This window comes from Aythya fuligula, chromosome Z (genome assembly GCF_009819795.1).
Source record: "Aythya fuligula isolate bAytFul2 chromosome Z, bAytFul2.pri, whole genome shotgun sequence".
Classification (NCBI taxonomy): domain Eukaryota; kingdom Metazoa; phylum Chordata; class Aves; order Anseriformes; family Anatidae; genus Aythya; species Aythya fuligula.
In genome coordinates this window covers 40243308-40268816 of record NC_045593.1, presented here as the reverse complement: position 1 = coordinate 40268816, position 25509 = coordinate 40243308, and the positions used below count along the sequence as shown (strand labels likewise).

At 38.0% G+C, this 25509-nt stretch overlaps 1 protein-coding gene across 1 annotated transcript in view; it reads right to left on the bottom strand.

Annotated features, from left to right (window-relative positions):
* Positions 1-25509, bottom strand: part of TRPM3 (transient receptor potential cation channel subfamily M member 3) — a 308506-nt gene that overhangs the window by 30111 nt on the left and 252886 nt on the right. The window contains exons 14-21 of the mRNA XM_032205316.1: positions 24242-24271; positions 21953-22242; positions 20803-21031; positions 18165-18332; positions 17084-17209; positions 9971-10111; positions 5142-5270; positions 2708-2959 (exon numbers count right to left, since the gene is read on the bottom strand). Coding sequence (XP_032061207.1) covers positions 2708-2959; positions 5142-5270; positions 9971-10111; positions 17084-17209; positions 18165-18332; positions 20803-21031; positions 21953-22242; positions 24242-24271 — 1365 coding nt within the window. The remainder of the gene's footprint in view (positions 1-2707; positions 2960-5141; positions 5271-9970; positions 10112-17083; positions 17210-18164; positions 18333-20802; positions 21032-21952; positions 22243-24241; positions 24272-25509) is intronic.

Below are 25509 nucleotides of genomic sequence, written 5' to 3'. Positions count from 1 at the left end.
AAACTAAGAAAATGTAGACATTCCCATACAGAAGGGGAACTGATATACTTCTGACTCTCTTGACATGCACAGTGATTGCATTTCATTCTGAAATAGGCAGGAAGTAAATCTACCATTGTGCAGGGATTGGAAAAGCACACTATAATAAGCACATTCTGTAACTGAAATTAGTAGATAATAATAAACTTTGCCATTCATCTTCTTCCTCCTCTCTTCATCCTTCCTTTTAAACCTCTGAATACTATTCCTGCCTTAATTTAATTTGCATATTTGTTCACAAGGCCCACTAAAACCTATTACTGCTATTCTGTTGGATGCAGTGGAGAGGCAGGTGAAGGGAAAGTTCCTTTATATTGGAAAGATGAAAAGAGTCATCTGTTCCCTCCTGAGTCTAAAATTTGCTTAAACAGAAGCTCAGTATAAAAGCTCAGGCTATAGATTGCATTAAATATAGTCTGCTGAGGAACTCAATAGCTGTGATGGGCTTACTTTTTAGAAACAAGTACAAATTTATTGTCTCCACAGCACTGAATGGTACTTGCAAAGAGGTAAATGTGCCTGTGATTTAAACAGAAATACACAGGGGAGGCCACTGCAGCCCAGAGCGAGCAGGTGCAACCCCAGGGAAGTCTGTGCATGTTATAAATGGGTTGGCCATTACACAGGGGAATAAGCTGGCCAGAAAACAGTTGTTAGGGGCAAATTTATGTAACTGAAACCAGCTGGGCATTGCATATGTGGGCAAAATAGATGTGCCAGAGTTGCTGAGTGCATGGAAAACTGGATGAGGTGTGAAAATCAAATAACAGGAAGGCATAAAATAAAACAACTTCCCTTCTTTAACAGATGCCCACACCTTCAGAGAAATCTGGTAGCTGAATTCAAAACTCTCTGAGTAGGTGCTAAGCCTACAGAGGCTAGTGATTTTCATGCATTAGTTTTCCAATGAAAGTGGAGTGCAACTTAATTCATTATGCACATGTAAGAATGACAAAGCAATGTAAAATATATTATTTTGATGATTTCAACCATTTCCTTTCTATGTTGATACCAGTGGGGGAAAAAAACAAACAAACAAACAAAAAAAAACCAAAAACAAACAAACAAAAAAACAACCACAAAACACTGCTTAAACTACTGGTGAAGCTGGGTTCCTATCAGTCCTCCATAACTCTGACTGCTAGAAGTTTGTTATTCATGATCAACTCGTTTAATATTGAACTGTTTTTTGGGCTGCTTTTGCTAACATAACAGCTCTGAAACTTTTTGGCCATGATATCTGTGAAAATTAATACAGAATTGAAGGATAATTGGTTTTGGTCCTTTCTCTCATCCTGCTGTCCTTTTCCAGTAATTCATAGCAAGAACTCCTGAGTGTTCCTGTAGTGGTGCACTCTGGAGCACTGCAAATCCCCACCCATAAACAACCTGTTGGCTTCCTTGAAGGAAGGAACCAGACTTCAAAATTCTGTCTGCAGCAAATAAACACTGGGCTTGTTGTGAGTAACTTAATATCAAAGAATTGTAGTCCATGAATTCATATATGTCCCTATTTCCTACATGTATGATGGCAAGGAAGTAGGGTTGTTGGCTTTTCATTTTATGGACAATGGTAAGGCAAACAGAACACAGAACCTATTTGAATTTATTCAATATTGTCCACATATCAATTAGATAGCAGTAATGATATTTATAATTAGGAAATTTAATATCCAGTTTGGCTTTTACTGAATACTGACCTCAAGGATTATTTCATCCTTATTTTTAAAAATAAATCTTAAGCTCTAGAATGCATGAAGCAGACATTATTTACACAACAAAAGCTGGCTAACTGTATCTAAAACATAAATATATGTGTTAGCACATGTTTAGCTACATGTGCAGGTACCCGAATATCAGTGACCTGTACATGTGTTTCTGTAAACTCAACAATTTTCCTTAACTCAGATAAGCAAAATTGTGCTTTAATGTAACGCTTCTGCTGATATAAATATATATATAAATACAAAAAGTTAAATGTTACACATACAACTATACATATCACTTGATCCACTTTATATGAATTTACTATTATGTAAACTAATTAATTTGTGTCACACTGTATACATGTGATGCAGCCAGGGGACAGAGGCTGCAGTTAGGCACATAAATTTCTCATCTCACAGAAATATACCTGAACAAGCAAGAAAGACATGTGGCTATGGAACAAAATAGAGAAATGTCACGGTTTTAATCTGACCATTATGGTTTTGAACATACTTACTGTGACATAATTTCTTTGAGGGTCTCAGAATCCTGAATATTTTTTTTTTTTTTTTTTTTCCTCCAAGCTAAACAAATCTCTCTCCTTTGCAACTAGTTGAGAATTAATACCCTGTGTGTTTACTGCAAATGAGGTAGATGGCTTTGCTACTGAAGAGAGATCTGAGAGAAACACAAACAATATATCATCTAACAGAATAGGCAGAGTCTAATCCCCAGTTCTGGGGGTCTGTGCAGATGATCTGATTCAATAAGGACCTGATTTTTAGCTTACATGAAAATACTAATCTGTTAAGAAAAAACAAACAAACAAACCAACCACAAAACAAACAAAAACAAACCACAAAACAAAAAAACACTGGAGTGATTTAATCGGCCAAACCAGAGACACTGAATCAAGAACATGCTGGCAAAAAAAGAGAACGAGTTCATCAACTTTTCTTACCATTTTTCCAATCATCATAACATATGGTCCCAAGTACTTGTTTACTCCGAAGATGTCTAGTAATCGTATATACCAGTAAATGATGTTGACACAGTATATGACCCGGCCATCACTCCGGAGTGGCAGATCTTGCAGACGGAGGACCATCCCAACAGAGAACAGCAGGATAGCTATGAGATCTGTAACATTCCAGTACTCTTGCAGCCAAACTTTTACTTTCTGTAACAGTTTCCCAGGCTCTGACATCAATATCTGAAGGACACAGGACACAGAGAGGAAAGGAGCTGAGTTGCCTTAATTTAAGCCTGAAATAAAGATAGGTGCCACACTGCCTGCAACCAAAACTGGTAGCTCCCTAGTATATAATACTATACGTACTCTCTGATTTTTTTTTTTTTTTTTTTGTGTGTGAAACCTTCAAATTCTTCTAGTCTTAGCCTGCATCTATTTGTAAAATATTTTTTTAAATAGAAGGTATATAATACATACACATATATATACTATATATATATATATATTAAAAAGGAATAAAACCTTAATTCCTCTGAAATCCCCCCAAAAATAGAAGAAATGTAGGTATGACTTTTCGTTTCAAATTGATTGATCCTAGTTAGAGTCTTAGAATAGAGGGAGAAACAAAGAAAGGCATTTAATCAGGAAATTCACTGTTAAAAACACTATACATTTAAAGAACATTATTCTAAAGTATGTATCAAAATGTCAAGAAATTTGTTACTGACCATAAAGATCTGGGATTGGCATTAAAACCAGCAAAAGACTAGCTATCACTTGGACTTGTTTTTGGAATTTCAGTTCCACAGCTGACAAGATAATTCATAAAAATAATTAATCTTACCTTATGAATTTATCACCATTTTATTTGCTAGATCATTTGGGAGAGCTGATTGTTTTCCTGAATTACTGCTGAAACTATTCCTCAAGTGATTTCTATGAATAATTCCTAGCTTTTAGTTAGTTAACAAGCTGTTTGTTTTAATTTTCTATATTTAGCATGAGAACATTTGAGCAGACTCATACAGTTCCTTAAAGAGAGGAATGCCATTCTTATAATTTTCTTATAATTCATTTTCAGAATGAATTTTAGGCTCATCTTCCTTGAACAATCTCCAACATCTGCTTAGAAATTCATTCCCACAAATGCTCTTGATAAACTTTTGTGGAAAGGACAATTTAGGGTGAATGATTAGATATAAATGGCACACTCCATTCCTGCCAGCAGTCTCCCACCTACTGAGCCAGAGGTGCTTTGTCTCCATCAGTGCTGCAGAGCCACCGTGTGGCTTGCCGCCTCTATTTCCCTTTTTCTTTTGGTTAGCGAAGGACACTCGCTCAATTAACGTCTTTTCCTCTGCTCTTTTAATTTATAATGTAGTTTGCCGTGCAGTGTTTGAAACCTATATTTGGAGTCTAAGTGGCTGTTGCAAGACCATTTTCTGCTAGTCCTCAAAAACATTTGCTGCAGAACATACAGACGTAAATGGCAACAAATTCAGCCCAGGGGTACAAATGTGCTGTTTCAGCTGAGGTCAATGGGACTTGCACCTACACACATCAGGGATGAATTTGGCCTCTGGTGGCATTGTGGAATAAATGAACATTTGGCCAAGTGAAAATGGCACAGAAGAGTCTGCGGCTGGGAGAGACCATGAGGGGCAGGGGGTGGCAGAACAAGATCACTCTGCCTATAGACTGAGCACTACCTTAAATAATTTCTTAGCTCTATGTGTCTGCTCTAGCATTTTTAGGGAGATGCATGCTATTGCTGGACATAATTACTAAGAAATTTCAAGATTAAAAAGGGGGAGAATCTATCCAAAATATACTGTAACACTCATCATGGATCTAATTTTTCCCCCAGTTATGTCTGGTTTTATTTAATGCTTTCACATGAGGTACTTGGACAGACAGAACAATTGTAAATTTTGAATGAACTCTACTTTTGGTGAGGATTCAGGCATAGACTTCTTGGTTATCATTCTATTGTCATGTCTCTGTGTCCATTCCATTATACTCTTATCTCCCTTCTCTATTCCTCAAACATACTTCAAAGCCTAGGCATCATTTCAAGGATGATGGCCGAGCTTTAAGGTATATCAGAATCGCACCCCATACTTGTGAATGGCATTTGACATGCATCATGCAGAAATCTGAACAGAGAAATTCCATGCAAGTAAGGTCATTATACAAAGAAAGGAAGCAATTCTTGGTTTAAAAATGGAGGAAGATAGAATTTTTAATGCTGTGTTTTTAACAATTCATCTGCTTTTCTGAAAAAAAAAAAGAGAAATTTTATGTTAAACCCATTCATCAGAAAATATCCTGAGAAAAATAATAAAAACAAATATTAAAATGCATAAAGACACACCACACATTGTATTTTTCATTCTGTCTTTTGTGGTTGGGTTGACTTTACCTCTCTCATCTTCTCTATTCCCAGAGTGAAAATGTATGAGATGACAATCCATTCCTGTGTAGATGGCCAGCGATCCATCTTCACTAACACTATATAATTGAACAGCATCAAGTAGCCTATGTATGCCAGCTGTAAAGAAACAAAATTAAATGAATATTAGTAGTCACTACATTTACACATCTGAGCCAGTTTCTCAGGTGTGATTTGATGTTCCTAATTCCAGTGTAACTAAACAGACCAAAGAAAGATCAGAGAGTACTCCGGGTTTTAAGCTCACATTAACATATTAAACTCAGATTAAGCTCATACTAACATATACAATATAGAATCTACAAAATACATGTACATATATCCTCTCCTCTAGCTACAGCTGCCTCTCCAACAAAACTATATTAATACAGTCCCTTCAGATTTTCCCACAGTGGCGGGGACTACCATTTCACATATCGCAATGCTGGCTACCAGACACTGATTTACTAAGTTAACTTGTGTGAATACTTCTCCCCCATCCACTTCTAATAACAATTACTTGTCCAGCATCCCTGCTCTTTGCTTCCTCTCCTTGTTCACCTAACTTGGGGTCACTGACAATTCATGCCCTTTTTGCACAATCCTTGCTTGGTATCCAAAAGGTTCTAAGTATCATTAGAGATGTCCCTACTCAATGAAGTACTGCTTTAACTTCCACCATCATTCCTCCCCCAAATACTGCTACTCCTACTTACTTTGCTGCAGCAAGTAGCCATGCAAAGTCATACATTCATTTGCCTTGTATTTTCTGCAAGTTTTTGTTTTGTTTCATTTTCTTTTTTCCCTTCTCTAATACATCTACTTTCTGGCCTAATTTTTGATACAAAGGAAAGTATGGTTGAAGTTTTTGGTTTCTTTTTCTTTTCTTTTGTCTATGTTGAATATAATTGGTCAGTCAAAGAAATACAAGTTAGCAAATAGTATCATCAAGTTCATGAAACTCAGAGAAGCCTAACTGTTACTCTGGAGTGTGAGCTGTAGCAAAAGTGAGCAGCTGGGGCTGGGCTCTGTGTTGACCAGAATCCCTCTTCATATCTACTTTGCTTTTCGAACAGCAGCCCTACAAGAACCTTCACCTGAAGCCAAATTTAAATCAGAGAAAAGATGATTCAGTTCTGTGCATGAACATTTTAATAATTGTTGCAGAATGCTTAGTACATACATTTGTATTACAATACAGTTCTTTTGCAGTTCCATAATACCCACAACTATTTTGTACTCAGTATCAGACTTCAGATGAAACAACCACAGAGGGTCTTAGTACTTTGGGATGGGATTATTTCAAGTGTTCAGCACCTCACAAAACATGATTTATAATCTTGCTGTATTTGTTACAGAAAATTGCTTCTGCTCCGTGTAAAAGGCACAGGATTCTTGTTTCCCTTTCAGTTGCTGGTTTTAAGGATACTTGAGAACTCCTTACATTGTCCTTAAATATCTACACAGATAGGACAACCAGTTGAATCACAGCTTCTCATATGCTTAAAACAGAGGAGAAAATGATTTCACGGGTCTTTCAGTTTGTGAGTAAAAATGAATTGCAGATTTCGGGTCTGGAGATATCTTGGTTTTACCTCACCACTCTGGAAGGAAACTGAGAGCAATATTGATTTAAGTCAGCATCTAGAGCATCAGCTGAGTTAGCCAAACAACTATTTGGGCAGGCAGAACTACAAGATTTTCAGTGTAACTAGGGGCTTTTGATTTTAATTGTTTTTCTTTCCTTTGTTGTTGTTGTTGTAATCACTATTGCTGGTTTTTGTCAATCAAAAATTACTGAAAGTTACTGGAATTTTTTTGCATGGAAAAATTTGGTTTAATCTTGATTTAATGATGAAATTATGCTGACATCATACCTTTTTAACCCAAGAAGCCATCCCTTCAGACCATGGCTGACTTCCTCCATCTCCCTCTCTAGGAGGGATGGTCCTTACAGGAACATGTTCTAGTCCCACACTACTGTCAAATTTCAGTAGGGATGCAAATACTGGGAGTCAAGATTTTTTGAAAGTGCTATTACACAAGTAACTAAACCTTCTTTTTTTTTGCTTTTACGAAGAGCTAGTGTCTGCCATTTCTACCCCTGAGTCCAGTACCTGAAGACATTAAGCAGAGGAGTAGCTGCTAGGAATTTTCTAGGATGGGTTCCTCCCTGCCCTCCTGTGGATGTTGTCCTATTTTGTGTATACTTCAATATGCACCACTGTAAGGGACAAACCTGGAAATTGCAACCAGCAAGAGAGTGCTTCAAAAATGAATGTACCCTCCTCTTTTCTCACAGATTGCAATAATTAAATGATCATAAAGTGACTTGCTTCCAAAATTAAAAACTTAGGACGAAGCTGTTCTGATGCCTGGAACATGACTCTTTTTGGGGATTCAATTCCCTTTGTACCTCTTTCTCACAGGAGGTAGAAATGGGGCTTCTCACATCATGACAGCATTTCAATGTAAAACTCGTACTTCAATGGGGAAGGCTGTCCTCTTCTTATTGGACAATCTCTGGGCTGAAACCTTTGAATCATGATTTTCAGTGCAACAGCCACAAAAATAGAACAGAGTAGTTGACTTTTGAAACTACCGCATGCCCAGAGAGAAAGGCAAAATTCCTTTTTGTTTGAGAAAACGCTGTTTATTTTAGCTCATCTGCTGAGCCAAAATATTTCTTACACAGAAATTTCCACATCTAAAGCACTCTTGTTTATTTTAAAAATGAAGATGGATAAAGACAAGTAGATATAGAATAATCAAATGATTTTAAATGACATGCAGAAGCCACATTTCTTACATTTTGGAGTTTGGAATGTAAAATTTTGAAGATTGCTTTTGAAATCTATGATTAGTGTTTCTGCCTGTGCATTTGTCGTGCGATAGGCTGCACAATTTTAATGGTCATAGGAAACATTTTTTTTTTCTGTCCTGGAATTCCTGAACATACCCACTGGTCAAGCATTGCAATTGGAATGCACCTTAATTTGCTCTTGAAACTTGGTACAGGCAAGATCCGACTTTAATAAGTGACCTTAAGTGAGACCTGCCTCAGGACTGTAGAACCAAGTCTAAAAGGCAACATAATATTGATCTTTCTCCCATTTCAAAATTGAGTTAACAGGGAAAGCCAGTATGTTTGTTTCTGTTTACAGTGAAAAGACTTTTCTGGTTATACATAACATATATAGCAATTGATAATGGGACCAGGTTGCTGCTGATGAGTTTCTAGACTCATCATGCTGATTAACCTCTAATGGCCACAGTTCAGAAAGCCGTAACTTCAAGTTGCCAAACTGGAACTATTTGCTAGCATAAGCAGTCCACTACAGTTTGGTTTCTATAAATGTAAGTTGTTTCTGCTGTCTGTAGACATATTGTCTGGATCTCAGTAAGGCATTTTTTTCTTTTAAGAAGTCATCTACAGAAGGAAGCAAACAAATGCATTCATTGCTATTTGCTGTGATTTCAGCAGAATGATGGAAAATTTAACTGGGATGGACAAGAAGTCAGCTGAACAACTCCATAGTGACAAGGCATAATTAATATGCCATATTGGACACATGTTTTGACAAGATAAACTTAGAAATCCCTGACAATGGAAAATCTACTGTCTCCTTACATGATTTATAACAATATTTCTCAGAACATGTAGAAGCTGTTTCCTAATATCTTACCAAGAATTGCCTTGATGCAATCCTATTCAGAAAGGATTTGGACAGTATAAGGATTTGGACAGTATTCTTGTATTCTTCAGATTTTGTTCCTTTTTACAGAAACTTACACATATTTGAAGACCATTGCATTCCTTCTGCAGGACTTTTTTTTTTTTTTTTTTTTTTTTGGCCTTCAAACCAGTACACATTTTTCACATTATGCAGAAACTGAAGTGGATTATAATATTCCAGTGAAGCTGATTGGAAGGACTAATTTCCACGTTCATTTTAATTTTGATGTCATCCTTCTACATTCCAGAGCCATTTACAAAACTTCATCATCCAAGTTTTGAATGAAAATAACAGATGGTACCTGATGTAAGAGGGACCCTAATAGAATCCTTTCCAATCCCTGATTCCAGCTGGGTAGAGAATAATTAACATCAACTCTTGAGGATCAATCACCAAAAACCTTTTTATCTATGTAATAACTTTAAGTAATATAGCAATTACTAATGTATCTGTGAGAATACCTAGTAAAATTTTTGACTTACTATAGTCAAAATATATGACCTCAGCTGTTTTCTGTCCCATCTCCAAGGTTTGTTTCTTTATAACATAGGGATATTAGCTTGGTTTGACTTAGTTTGTCGCTGAAAAATGTCGGTTACTATTCATATTTTTGTTATCTTGTGGCTACTTACGCAAACACTTTCTTTGAGAGACACTTTGCAGACTAGTAAAATCAACAAAGCAAAAATGTTCCAAGAAAAAATGTGTTCTGTCTGTTTCATATTTTCATCAGTTATTATCTGATTTGAGATGGTGATTAAAACCAGCTTTGTATTGGGCTTACTATTGGAAACACTCCTATTGGGAATTCCTTGGGAGCACTGATTGCAGCAAGCTACTACTTATTGTACTTGACAAAAGTTTGCATGCAGTGTTTAACCATTAATTTCCTAAATAAAGTGTGCTGAATTTAAAACACTTTGAAAGGTTTGCAAGTGCTATCTGACTTCTTCACAACATGTTTATTAAATTATTTAAGCCCTCCAATGCACACAGACACAGACTTTCAAAAAAATACACAATATGACTTTAACCCAATTCCGGTACTTGTCCAAATCAGTAGTAACAAGAAAGATATCTTACTGTGTAAAACCAAAATTTAACAATAGGAGCATTGTAGAATTCATAAATCTTTCTTCCAACAGGAATCAGTCTGTGTCTGCTCTGAACTTCCTCTTCCTCTTTCTTTCTCGAGGATTCTCCATTCCCTCGACCCAGCATTGCCTACAAGAAAGGACACTTTTATGTTCCTTTATTTCTGAAGAGCAAATTAAGGTTTATTTATTTATTTATTTATTTATTTTAATTTCAAATGGAAATTATTCCAAACTTATCTGATTTCTTGATCTTTAGACAAAAACAAGTGACCACAGCCATGTGCAAAATATTTCATTCTCAGATTATCTTTTATAGAGGGAAGATGTACTTTAGTTCCTTCTAAATTGACAAAGTAATGCTTTGGCAGAAGGCATCAACACTAGTGTGAAATCCTTGAAAGGTGAACAAAAAATGAGATGTGGAGAACATTTCTCCTTTTGGCTGTATAGACAGCAAGAGTTTTTACCTGACAACAGTTTCTTAGTATGCACTTCACAATAAACTAATACATTCAGAAAACAGATAAGTTTTGTTTTTAAACAATCAGAAGATCATAAAGCTGATACTGACAGTGAACAACAGGAGGAAAGATGAGTTGGCAGCTGCTGTACTGGGAGCAATGAAACTAGTGACTGTTCTTCTGTTGATCACAGGATGCATCATAGACCATGATACCACATGGATGTAAAGGACTGAGGATGCAGAGTTCACTGCAACATTAAGGCCTTAGATCACAAGATCCTTCTACATGACCACAGCTTCTTCTATAATGAAGTTCCAGAGTGCTCATGCATTATCTCTGGTACACACTAACTGTAACTTTTGTACTACAGACTCACTGAAAATCTACTGTGAGCTACAGAATCATATACTTAAGAAGTCTTCAGTTATGAGTACAAAGCTATCATGCAAAAGATGCTAATATTATATTTACTCTTAGCTTCATGCTCAGCTTCAGAGAGAAGTGGAAGGAGTAACTGAACAACACACTCCTGAAGTTAGTGCTAAAAGAAGTTACCACTTTGTATTTAGGGTACAGACTGATCTATTAAATGTTCTTTTGAAAAAAAAAAATATATTTATTTATATATAGTAATAGTGAATTTTAGTTCCCTGTGTACAGAGAAAGTTCTTACTACTTAGTTTCTTAGTTTGTGGCAACAGCTATAGACTACAACATACTTCTGCACATGAAAGCAACTGCAAGAATCAAGATACAAGAGTCTTAAGTAATTACGGAGCGATTGCACAATGACGGTCTTATTGAAATACTTTTACAATATTTGTACAAGTAGATCAAAATATTTTAGTGCTTTTATGGTAACTGAAGTAAACTTTCAACGTCCCTGAAGATAAATTCTTTACTATGTGGGTTTTGAGGCACTGGAACAGGTTGCAAAGAGATGCTGTGGATGGACCATTCCTGAAGGTGTTCAAGGCTGGGTTGGATGGGACCCTGGGCAACCTGATGTAGTAGGTGGCATCCCTGCCTGTGACAGAGGGGTTGCATCTGGATTATACTTATGGTTCTTTCCAACAGAAACCATTCTGTGGTTCTATGATCCATAACTTAAAAATATGGGAAACTAAATCACTAAAGAGAACAATGATATGGCAAACATAGTCTTGAAATTAAGATGTGTTTTTTTTTTTTAACTGTCTCTGTGGTCTCTTAATTCACAAGGATATTCAACACATACTTAACTAGTGAACTTCACTACTCACATATTTGATTGTAAGAATCACATACGGTTCTCATACAGGTCTATGGTCTAAAAAAAAATAATTAATGCAATAATGCAATGACCACTTTTTTTTCTCTCTCTCTCTCTCTTTTTTTTTTTTTTCTTTCAGTCAGAGTAGAAAAAAAATAATTAATGCAATGACCACTTTTTTTTCTCTTTCATTTTTTTTTCTTTCAGTCAGAGTAGACATTTGTAACATTATTAGGACCACGTATAATCCTAGATGCCTGCTCTCTAATATTTCAATTTCATTTAATTATGCAGTTAGTTTTTTTCTCTGTTTTATTGCTTTCCATGTGATCTCTTTTAAGCCTGAATATGACTGTGCATGGATGTTGCCTTTCATACTTTGAAAGTTGACAAAGAAAATTGAACAAAGATTCAAGACACAGGTATACCATACTAAAACTAGCCTGCTGATAATGTCTTGAAACTGTAGCATTTTTTTAAGTTACCTGTTTCCATTACCTTTTTATGCCTGCTGATCTCTGTTTATTCCCACAAATACATATAAAAATGTATATTAAAAAAATTAAGACACCCCCTGCTGATTTTCACACAGCCCATAAAAACCCTTTAAAATCCAGAAAAAAAAACCAAACCTTTAAAATCCAGAAAGAGCTTCATAAAAAAAAGAAAAAGCTGAAGTAGCTGTGTCCTGTTTTCAGCCACAGTTGTAAACATAGAAGTATATTTCTTATTAGATGAGCAGGTAATCTACAAGAATGGGAGACTTATTGCATATACCTGTGGTAATAGAGGCTATACAACCTTCACAGAACCCTGGGTATCATTACCTGAAATCTACAAAACCAAACTGATTCCCCAGTCTTTAAAAAGGATTTATTATGCTTTGAAAATATTCTAGCCTAGGAAGGTAATTTCTTTGTTTCTCTCTACCTCCTGACACTGTTTAGGGAAAAATGCCATCTGGTGCTTCAGATTTTTCTGCAGCTTTTCCCAAGGCTTTGTATTTGCTGTCCTCTGGTGCCCAAGAATTTTGCAGGAGAGTGAAAATAAAAGCTGGCAGCTTTAACGAATGAGTAGTCCTGTGCTTTTGTGAAGGGGATTATTTTGCAGTCTAAATCCTTCAAAATTTTATAAAAGTAGTATTTCTGAGATATCCTTCACCCTCATTGAAATCAGTGAGTTTTGTGTGTTTTAAGGATAAAGCTCCTTCAGAGTGAGGCTATATGCTCATGGATGCTGATTTCTTGTTTCTTATTGCTTTTTTGTTCATAAATGATGCTCTAATTTTATCTTGTTATATTTTTGAATTAACTGCGTACTGTACAATACTATCCTCTCCCCTCCCCCATGCTACAGATGGGGAATTGCTCTGAGATGGCTGGGGATTAGATTTGTCCTAGTGTCCCTGACTGTTAATTATATCATGGTATTAACAATTTGAAAAGCCTCCCCATTAGAAACATACAGAAATAACCTAAGTCACTGTGTTAACTGAATAGCTGCAATGCCAAATATGAAAAAATGTGTTTCCACTTGGAGGGGGAAGCAAGAAGGTGGGAATAACTCAAGACACTGCTCTGTGTAGGCGGCATCTCTTTCTCTAATACACAATTCTGTCCATGATTCACTATGAGTCATGCAAGGTAAGCCTGACAGCAGTGCAACAGTAAATTACTGTACAACTGCATCATTGTGGCCTGAGGGGGTTGATGTGTGCGTACTTTTTACATGGAGATTTTCTGTCTCCCCCCCCCAATTTTATTTTGTTTACTTGAGGACTGTTCATTGACACAAAACCAGGACAGTTTTGGGTTCTGTATTTTTTTTTGTTAAGATATGTTAATGATTGAATGATATTTTATCTGTTTTTATAATTAAATAGCAAGAGTTTTAGTCCTGTTAGCATGATCAAAGCTCTTCACAGTTTATCATTAGTGAAATGTACATGCTACACATAGACATACCCTGTACTCACAATGAACTAGTGTGGAAATAGTACATAGATGGGTGGACATACATGCCATACCTCGCCCTGTACATCACCTTGTATCCTGCAGTGTGCATAGAAATGCTGCCTCCGTGCTAATTGTTCCAGGGCTATTGCTCTCTGCATTGAGCTGCTGGCAGGAAAAATGCCTTTGTGTTCTACGTGTAAAAAAGTGGATTTTGCACATGCTCATTGGTTCTTTAAAGTGAACAGAGAGCGGACATAAATCATTAGGAGCTCAGCTCTCCCAGCTGCTGAGCACTGTGAGCCATGGAGAGTGCTGGAGCATGACAGTGACACATGAAGTTTCTGAAACTCTCAGAGAAATGGAGGGAAATCCCTTATTATGGAGAGGTCCAGCACTGGCGCTTCTGCCTTGTGAGCCCCAGCAGAATTTCCCACTTTTGTTTTCCAGATGGGTTACAGGGGTGCCTCACTCCTGGCACGTGAGATGCTACAAGCACTGTGGTTAGTAGCATGGGTGAGATGGCGTGGGGGCATGATGGCACTGCTCTTCAACCTTTTCTAGGTTAAAAACTGCATTTTTACTGATTTGGTTAGTTCTTGCCATGGAAAAAAAAGCTAAGCATATGTACTATGGGTAAGATACAGGTCTGCCCAGAGGTCTTGTTGCTGGTGAACAATCCTATCACAGAATTTCTAGGTTGGAAGAGACCTCAAGATCATCGAATCCAACCTCTGACCCAACGCCAACAGTCCCCACTAAACCATATCCCTAAGCTCTACATCTAAACGTCTTTTAAAGACTTCCAGGGATGGTGACTTCACCACTTCCCTGGGCAGCCTATTCCAATGCCTAACAACCCTTTCAGTAAAGAAGTTCTTCCTAACATCCAACCTAAAACTCCCCTGGCGCAACTTAAGTCCTGTCACCAGGCACGTGGGAGAGTAGACCAACCCCCATCTCGCTACAGCCTCCTTTAAGGTATCTGTAAAGAGCAACAAGGTCACCCCTGAGCCTCCTTTTCTCCTAACTCAGACTTTTGCCCATGGAAGTTCAAATTTCCTATTTAGTGTGGAAAATTAGAAAAATGCAACAACAAACAAACAAACAATCTTCTAAAGGACTTTAATGAGTTGTTCTTTATCGTGAAATAACACCATTTACTGGGAAACTAGTAAGTGAATAATAAGGCACCGAAGGAAGATTAGGATGCTCCTAATTGCAGTTTCTAGAACCATTGTTAAGGTGAGGCTAGTCCACTGAGGTTTCTGACCAGCCTAAAAATTAGCACCTAAAGTAAGATTCTGACCAGGACATTGTACAAATACAAAATGTCTCTGGCCTTCAGATTTTAGTGCCTTTCTGCTCCTCTAGGTCTTAATAAGAAGGATTAATAACTAGTGGCTCCTTCTATAAATTCTGGTAAATTGATTGGAGCCAAGGGAATGGTGATGAGAACAATATTTGAGAGTGGTTTTGTGAGTAGCTGCTATAAGGAAAGTCTGTTGCCTAGCATCTAGGTGTTGAAGGAATGTGTGCCCAGCACTCTCAAATATGTGTTATAAAGCTAAATGCAGGTGTGAGTAACAAGTAGTTTACAGTAAATAAACACTGCATCTTTATATAGTATACCCAAATGTTCACCTACCTACCAGTTCCTTTGAGATGAGAGTAAAATAAGCATATATAAGCAGATGCACCCATGTGGGGACTTCATTGTTGCTGTTCTCTATATGATCACATTATTCTGTGCAAGTGAGATGTAAAATACTGCAAAAATCACATCAACCTGATCCACACTAGAAAAATGCAGTCCAGACTAAGGAATTGACTCTTGTTCTATCATTAGTCTGGGCTAAATTTCACAAGAAAAAGATTTCATAAGAAATCAATTCACAGATCTTGATTATGTGCAATCCCTTTATCTTAGTAATACCTTTATAAAAATTTGTGTGGTCATAAGATTACTGGAATACACATATTTCAGTAGTATTCTGTGTGAAGGATTATGAATAAAACTAGGCAGACTATTTGGATTACAGATTACTTGCTAGAAATGGATTTATGAGGTGACAAAAAGTGTTAGTGTTCTTAGTTTGTCAATGTTATTTGTTTAAACTTGAAGCTGAACAAAGCTTGGAAGGCCAAACCATGGGAAATTTTGGATTTTCAATGATCCCGTGTCAAATAAACAGATTTTAAAAAAATGCACTAACCCCTTAAAGAATCTATTTTTTAGTCACGAAAATGAAAAAAAAAAGGGGGGGGTGGGGAGGGGAATGTGCATTTCACTTTGAATATAAATAATATTAGTCAAGATTAAAGTTAATCACTGCATCAAAATATCAGTTATTAAAACAGATTATATTACAAATGCTTTGTAGCAGGTGTTATGAATAATCGCAAAGTATGTTTAGGGTCAATGGCTGATCTATTGAACCAGAGTTCAGCAACTGATTAAACATTTGTGATACCAAATCATAACCATTTATTAACCTTAATGAACTATGAATAAAGTATCCTGAGTATAATTGTAGCTAAACGTTAAAGTTCTCAAAGGCGCTTCCCAAAATACCTGTTAGATATCCTCTCATTAGTGAAGAGGCCAGATCTAACATGTCAAGCAATTTGACTTAGGTCAGAACAATCCAAAATTCAATCTGAAATCCTTTCTTATATCTAAAACATGTCAGTAGTAAAACTCTCCCTGACGCAGTGCCTGAAAAGGACTAGGTATAACTACCTATGGTGTACAACCACAGAAATATATGCAAAGTTCTCTGCTAGCAAGTAACTGCTCCTTACAGCTGAAGGGCACAGCTGGCATTGCTCTAAAGCCCTAAGAAGAAGCTGCATTAGAAGTCCTAAAACATGCTACAGGTAATATGGGCAAAAAAATAAGTCAAAGTGTGTCAAGGATTTTTTATTTTTTTTTTTTTCTGAATTTTGTCAACAACATGGGGGTACTCCTTACACTTATAGAAAAATTGTATCTGTCAGAAACTTTACTAGAAAGATGCATCAAATTTGAGGGAGCAGAAGGATGGATTCACAAATGGAAAAGAGCAATAAGATTGTCAGCACACTGTAAGGAGAAGGGAGGGAAAAATCTAAGATTAATTTAGAAAAACATATACAGTTCAGCACATAACTTCCTTGTAGCAGGAATCAGAAGATAAAAAGGAAACAGTATTGTAGACAAGAAACCAGGAGCTGGATTATTAACTGCAGAGATGGAAATGACTTCCTCCCCAAATCTCTCCCATTGCCAAGAAAAAGGCAGTTTACAAAGTGCTTATTTGATTTGAATAGGCACTTCATGAGTGGATCAGAAGCCAGGGGTAATACTTTGCAATTGACAGCTAATGAGTGGAGAACAACCCATAGTGGCTATTCTGGCTTCTGGTCCTTCCCAACCACCAGGTTCTTGCCTGCAAACGAGTCCTGTAGGTGGGTCTTGTGGACTGCTCCTTCGGCTTGCCTGCATATGGGGTCCTGTAGGCAGGTCCTTCTGCCTGCCTGCAGACGGGGTCCTGGGGGCAGCTCCTGCTGTTTGCCTGTGGGAAACAGTCTTTTTTTTTTTTTTTTTTTTTTTTTTTTTAATTAAGCAGGAAAATCCCTTTTTTACTTCTACTCCTCTGTCCTAACCTTGAAGGACTAGTATTGAGCTTTAAGTCTGTCAAAAGACACCACAACCCACAACCAAAACTAAAAGCAAACTAAGGTAAGGCCTGATAACTCCTGATAACTGTGGTTTTCATTCCTGATAATTTTGACTCCTGATACCTGCATAATTTGCAGATCTTTAGCTATTTGTTTCTCTTTGTCTTGTAAATTATTAATATAAGACTATATTACAATACAGACAAGATCTTTCTTACACAGTTCTGCTGATCTATAAAAGCTTTTAGCAAGGGCTGAGCTGTCTAGCTACTTGCCAATGTCTTCAGTTGATTAAAAATGCATGTGTAAATGTGTGAGAGGCACTGAATACAAATTCATAAATGGTTTTGAAAAATGTCACCATTGCTTTTCTTGCCTATTTGCCTGCTTGTCCTCTAATTAACTAACAATCAGTAAATAAATTTCTAGCTTCCACAAGTCTTTGTATATTTCCAACTGAAAAACAAAGAGTTTTCTTTGTTCTTTCAACTGAAAAACAAAGGAGTTTCTTTTCTAACAGAAAGGTGCACTCCCTTTATCATGGTCAAGTTTTATCAATCCTGAAATTTGAATTTATCTGAATCTTGAATTTATTTCAGATAATGCAGCATCAAATTGGATCAAAATATGAAGATATTACGTTACAAAGTGGTGCTTCAGTATCACCAAATACTACTGCAACATCAAGACACGATGACAAATTATTTTGATTTGTGCTGAAGAGGTGGGAACATTAGGAGCGGTATCCTATCATCTGCTTAATGTATCAGATGACCTACAGCACCCATAAAATAGCAAACTGAGAGCACTGAGGTTGCTCTCAGTTTGTTATTTATTGTCAGCTCTTACGGTGAGTTCCATGTCCTCCTCCTCTTTTTCTTTCACTGGTTTTTCTTGTTCTTCTGGCTCCTTCTCTTGAAGATGGATCTCATTGGCCTGAGACATGTAAGGCATATCATCTTTGTTCTTGAACTCCAAGCTGAGGATTGAAGGAGGAAGTAGAATTCCTAGAATTACCTAAAGCAATGATAATAATGATAACAATAATCATCACAATACACAGTACAATCATGATGGTTATTTAGTGTCAAATGGAACAACTCCCTTGGGACATTTGAGAAAATAAATATACTTGCACAAGTGAGTTTCTATGGCAATAAAGTATTTGTCACTTGGGGTAATGTTTTCAGAGCTCTGTAGTGAAACAAAGCATGTAAATTCTATTACCACTGCTATGAGTGCTATGGTTAATTGTCTCTCTTGAGTATTTTATCTCATGAGATAAAATGCTTTCTCATCAGATTCATATTGTTAATACATGAATGCATTTACAAAATATTATAGAGGGTCAATGGCAGGTGGTATCTTGGCTATGTTCAGACTTTGGACTTGCTGATTTCTGAGTTTTATGTAATAGAGAACATCAGTGTAAATGACAGACAGGAATTTTCAATTTTAATAGACAGGGTCTCAAGCTCCCTGCATCCATACTTAACACATACAGAAAGTCAAGACATAAACGTGGATCTGAGGACAGGAAGCACAGCCATCAGTAGTAAATGCAAGATGTGCTTAGCTATGCAGTTCCCTTAGATTTTGCTTCCCTAGCTTGGCAGCCCACATTATGCTCATGCTAATACCGACTCCTCCTTTTCTGCCTTCTCTCTTACGCTGAGGGAGTGCAGAAAAAACATTACATTTACGTTGCTATATGCAATGAATAACACTTGGGGTATAACTGAAGAGATATCATAACAATACAAGAAGAAGTGGCCAGTCTGTATTCATAAGCACAACAGCTTTTTCTGTTTTTGCTAGAATCTCTAGAAAATCTCAGATGACAGTGAAACCAGTTAGCTTGTCAGCTGGTTGGGGCTGGTGACTGCTTGTGTTTGTCTCAACAGCACACAGAAGGTGTGTGTTACTGAAAGCACCCAGGTTATTGCAGTTAGCAGCAGTGAGCATGTGCGCAGCCTGCTCCCAGCCTTGGACAAACTGAGCACGCGGCAGCCTGCACTGCTCCTGCACCCAGCTCATTCATCAAAGGGTAAAAAGCAAACCTGAATTCCCCGAGAGAAATCCAGGAAGGATTCACAATTGCCTCTCCCCTTCCCCTTGGTGCTGCACCTCCCTGCTGGGATGATAAGAGAATTAGGCTTCTTGCTGTTTGCCAGTTTCAATGGCATAAAATTATTTGTGGGAAATAATCCATGACTCATACTTGTCAATTATCTCTTCTCTGTGTTGCCTCCTGCTCATGGAGCCTGCTTTATCTTTAAACGGGGTCTGCTAATGAGCTTCAATGGAATAAATCACAGACTGTAAACTGAGCAAAGGATCCTTGTGAGGGGCCCAGCTATTATGAGAAGCTGAAAGGAAACAGCATGTTATCTTTGTTTATTCAGTGTGAAAGGAAGCTCTGTTTTATGACTTCAGATGTATACACTGTAAAAGTGAAAACATGCAGTGGAAAATTAGGTGCTGCGGGGACCACCACCTGGCCAGGTGGAGTATCTGCAAAGCCAAGCAAGGAACAAGGTAGCAGTCCCCCATGAAGGGCACAGAGCCCATGACAGTGCAGCTCCTGAGGGAGGATGGTGAGAATCCTGTTAGTCACTTACTCCCATTCATCATCATTACTGCATTATACACAGTATGATAATAATGCAAGCAGTCATCACCATTCTCACCATTACCAAACAACTTTTCACACAGCAAAGCAGCTGAGCAATTATCACTTCTCACACACAGAAGTCATACAGGAAAGAGAGGGCCTTCCCTGAAGGTGCTTCTCTGTCATCTAGAGGGAAGAGAAAACTCCTGACTTTGTGCTCTGGTGAGAACTCTGGTGAAAGTGGCAGCCTAGGTTTCTTCTGAACAGAAATTCACATCACAGAACCTACCTTGCTCTGTTAGCAATTATGCAGGTGGAAGTAAAGCTTAAGCACCTTTGGAAATTGGAATACCATCTGTATCCCCTTGGTTAGTTCCTTCAGGGCAATCATCAGGAAGACTGGTGGGGGATTGCAAGAACATTGTTATGCTCTCTTTGACCTGTTCTGGGGAAGGCTGTTGGATTTCTTCTACTTTTCTCTAGCTGTTAATTCACTTTCATATCCATTTTCTTTATTTAAATGTAAGAACCTTGACTAACTCCTCAAGTGTCCAGGCAGAGTGATGAACTAACTTCCTGGCTCGATTCTGATTCTGGTAACTCTCACTGACGCTGGAAGGGGCTTTGAGAAAGAAGATAATGAAAAATAAGTTATGCATTTTGAACTTGGGTTTCTGATAAGCTCTCTGATGAAATGTTAAAAACAGGAAGAATATACCCTGAAAACAGGAAGAACATACCCTGGTTAATACTACTATGAATAAGACACCCAGAATAATGTTAACTGATCATGTTGTTACTAATTTGCTCTGAGCCCCGTCACCATAAATCAAACTCCTCTGGCTATTAATTGTAGTTTAAAACAATGCTGACCTTTAGGCCAGAATTTTTGCGCATCCTGAGACGACCCATCCACATGTCTGTGAGCAACATTTGGCTGCAAGTGTGAGCTATGAAGTCCCTGTGCTTCGCTGCCACTGCGAGCTGCAGGCATGTGGCATTGCTCCAGTTCTTCAGCTCATAGGTCAGCAGTTTCATTGCCAGTTGCTCGTCTTGCTTGTATGACTGGTCCAACAGCTCCACTGCCAACTGGCCAAAGTCCCTGCAACAGAGGGACATTTGATCATTCCTGTTAGGCCACAGGGTCTAAAACACCAGAAAACACCCCTCAGGAAGTGACAGCCTCTGCAGCGGGTGCATCACCTTCCATCATGCAAACCGTGATGTTGACTGCATGCACACAAACCCACTTTTTCAAATGTGAGTGGCTAATGGTAGGCATATAAATAAATAGCCCGGCTTAGACATGCTGAGCACCCACAGCTACCAGCTGTCTTCTCCCACCTGCCTGCCCACCTCCCTGACATGTTCTGGTTGAAAAATGTTGGTTATCTGCAATCTGGAGGACTGCTACTCCTCTGTTTGCTCACGACTTCATGGTCAAGGCTCTTGGAATGAGGAGCATCGAATAAGATTTTTTGAATTATCATCATTTTCTGTCTCAGTCTTTTAAAATCAGAAAAGATTATTACGAAAAGTAGTGTTTTGTCCTGCTCACCTAAATAGGAGCTATTGGTTAATTACCACTTCTGCCTGCATAAGGTGTTCATAAGGATTTCAACAGTTGTTCTGGATAGAATGAACACAGTGCCTTGCAAAAGCACAGAGAAAGACTGCAGCCTGACTGTTGAGGCCTCAGGGAGAACTTGTACACAGAATAGATAATTCACTAACTTCTTGATAACCTTCTTATTCAGAAGTTGCCTTGGTTGCAACATCGCTTATTTGGCAGACAGATTGTTTAAAAGCCATTTAGTCTTTCTCCAAAGGGAGAGAGACTTTCTCTACAATTTCCCTACAATTTAGAAGTGGAAACAAGTTACAGAAAGAGGCAGGGTTAGCAGCATCTTTCTCTCTCTCTCTCTCTCTTTTATTAAAATTTTATTTATTTGTATTTTGTTTTTCTAATTATTATTATTATTATTTTTTTCATCTATTAAAATGTGTATGAAGGAAAATCCACCTGGAATTATGGTTCAGTTCTTGGGATATGTCATCCACCATGTCATTTTCTGATGCTTCATGGGCCATGGCTTTGCAGAGCTTACAGGCCACCAGTGCTTTAGCCATAGCCTCCTCCCCATGCTGCCAAAAGAAGAGAGCCATCTTCTGACGCTTCATAAGCACAGCCCACACCATCAGCTCATGGAACGGGAAGGGAAAATGATTGATCTCAGGGTCATCCAAGTCAATATCAACTTCTTCTTCTCTTTTCTTAGTTGTTTTCCTCCCTCGCCGCAAAGGGACATCATCCTGTGAGAATTGTAGAGATTGTTTTTTTTTTTTTTTTTTTTTTTTTTTTTTTTCCCACATGAAGGAATTCAGTCAATTCACACAATGTATTGGTCAGTATCTGAGATGTCAGATACATTCCCCACAGGCTAGCCTGTTCAGCATTTTTGGATAAAATATTTAACAGCACGAAACAATGGCAATAGTATTGGTACATGCACTGTAATTATGAAGTGGGCCCATACCTAAATATAGGGAAAAAGAGCTTTGGACTATCACTCTGAACTGCTCTTTCTCCCTGAAAGCACAAAGCATGACAATGCCCAGAGCTATTTTGGAATAGCCATCATTAAAATAAAGTGAAGAATTCATTCAATTATAACATCTGTTATAAAGCATCTGCCTCATTCCTCCTACTGACAGTACATCACCAAGGGATGGTCTCATCTTTTGAAGACTTCTTCCCTTCTTACTCCTAGTGTTTTGTATCTTTATCTTCTCAAAAGAATCAGAATCACCTTTCTTTACTTCCAATCTGCTTTTCTATCCCATGCTTATCCCTTTTTTCTCCAGTTCAACATTGTTTCTGTAGTTATCCCCAAATGAGAGGGCAGGGCAATCACCAACTATATGAAGTTTAACAAGAGAAACTGCTGGATTTTGCACCTGGGATGGGGCAGCCCTGCCTGTACATACAGACTGTGAGACAAGAGGCTAGAGAGCAGCCCCATGGAAAGGGAGCTATGGGTTTTGATCATCAGCAAGTTGAACATGGGCCAGCAGTGAGCCCTGGCAGCCAAAAGGGCCAGCTATACCCTGGGGTGCATCAGACACAGCACTGCTAGCTGGTTGGGGAGGGAAGGGGTTGTTCTGCTCTGCTCAGCACTGGTGTGGCCTCACCTTGAGTACTGGGTACAGTTTTGGGCACCACCATATAAAGAGGACATGAAGCTATCAGAGAGTGCCCAAAGGAGGTCTACAAAGATGGTGAAGGGTCTAAAGGGCAAGACATATAAGGAGCTGCTGATGTCCCTTGGTTTGTTCAGCCCCGAGCAGAGCAGGCTGAGGGGAGGCCTCATGGCGGCCTGCAGCTCCCTCAGGAGGGGAGTGGAGGGGCAGGCGCTGAGCTCTGCTCTCTGGGGACAGCGACAGGACCCGAGGGAACGGCATGGAGCTGGGACAGGGGAGGGTCAGGCTGGGGGTTAGGGAAAGGGTCTGCACCCAGAGGGTGGTTGGGCACTGGGACAGGCTCCCCAGGGCAGTGGACTCAACACCAAGACTGTTGGGGTTCAAGAAGTGTTTGGACAATGCTCTCAGACACATGGTCTTTTTGGGTGGTCCTGGGTGGATCCAGGAGTTGGACTTGATGATCCTGGTGGGTCCCTTCCAACTCGAGATATTCTGTGATTCTCTCTCTCTCTCTCTTGTGCACGCGCTCTTTCCAGTTTTAGCTTACTTTTAGTCTGATGTATATATATATATTTTATATATATATATATATATATATATATATATTTGTTTTCAGATACCAAATTAAAGTTGTTGTATAAATTAAACAAGCAAGAAAGCAACACTATTTGAATTATCAGGGTAGACAGAAGCATCAACAAAATTGATGAAAATTTAGCCCAAAGAAAGATTTCCGCACCAGTCTATTCAATGGCTTCATTTCTTTGAAATCTTTCTAAAAGTACATAGTAATCTGACTGAAATACTGCATAGGCTGACAGACCAAAGCATTTTGTTTAACTTTTATCAAAATAAACCTGATGCACAGAGGTGGCAGAGCCTTCTTTTCTTTTGCCTACCTGTTAGATTTTTATTAAGAAATGTTTCTTAATCTGGCCCTTGCATAAACAAATTATCTGGACGAAAATTACAACTGATGTGGCACATTACTCATTAAAAATTTGAAAACAACTATTGGTGCCTTCATCAGTGTGAACTTTAATATTATCAGGATACCATTTATATTTGTCAAAGAAGAAAAAGACAATAAGATTTATCACAGGTCACCTACCTCCATTCCCAACAGTTTCAGGGCTTTTGGCTGTACAAAAAAGTTAGAAAAATGTTATTTCTCCCAGAAGGGTGATGAAAAATTACAACTATATGTGTATATATACATACATGAGTGTGCAATGCAATGTATAACATATAGAATATAAAATATGCAATATTTAATGTAAATAATCTTTATATAATGAAATGTAAGGTAATATACTACACACATATAAATCAAATAAATATCTGCATACATGTGTTTAATTCAACCTTGAGTTTGACTCTATTTCACCAAAACAAACAACAGAAGACATACATATGGATTCAGATGTAAATTCCAGCTGGATTGTGTCTGTTCTAGTAGAATGGAAACAGGAATTACTGCTAAGAGACTGCATGAGAGAGTTTCTGAGGAGTGCTTCAGTATTTTGGCCATTTACTTGGCAAGCTTTTATTGATACGAATCTGCTCTACATGTTGTGTCAATGTCTGTGAAGTCTCTGCTTAAATGTTTTTCTTATTGGAATATGACTAAATGAAGGAGGTCTCTCCTGGCAGTTTTGGTTACTACCCTTCCTCTCAAAAGTGAAGTATGAACATATAGGGAAAGAAAGAACCCCCTTGTTATGTGTTATGGCTGTAAATTTCCTTAGAGCTGTTGACTTTGAACAGTATTCAGTAGTATGTATATTTGCTAAAACCTGGACTGAGGCATGAAATGAAAATGTGAGGCAAAAATAGGCAAAGAACTACAAATCTTGCTGGCAAAAGTTGATCAGAATTTCCTTCAAGTTAGATTGGGTTGGTGGCATTATTATTACAATAGGCATATTTTATGCTTTAGAAAGATAATAAATTTACTTTGGATTCAAAATTTTGAAACCTATCAGGCAAGAAAACTCAAAAAAAAAAAAAAATCAGAAAGGTATTTTTGCTATGATCTCACTGACTTAGCTGGAGAGACATGCAAGCGCTAAAACCTGCTTTGAGTGATGGGTTTTTTTGCTCACATAGCTTCTGGCCACAATCAAGAGGATGAGTCCTGAGATAGGACATGAATCTATAAAATAAAACAAGTTTTCTCAAGTCTAACCCAGGTGCCCTGTGGTATTGTTGGTACAAATCAAAAGACTGGTCTTTTGAAAGCTGTGGATAATTACAGATTTTAAATCCAGGGGAGGCTGCTTTATGTCATGGTCTCACCAGGGCAGCAGGACAGCTCAACCCAGTAATTTTTTAATTAAACTCATAAAAAAATGCAGCTGACTTACTACAGTGCATTTC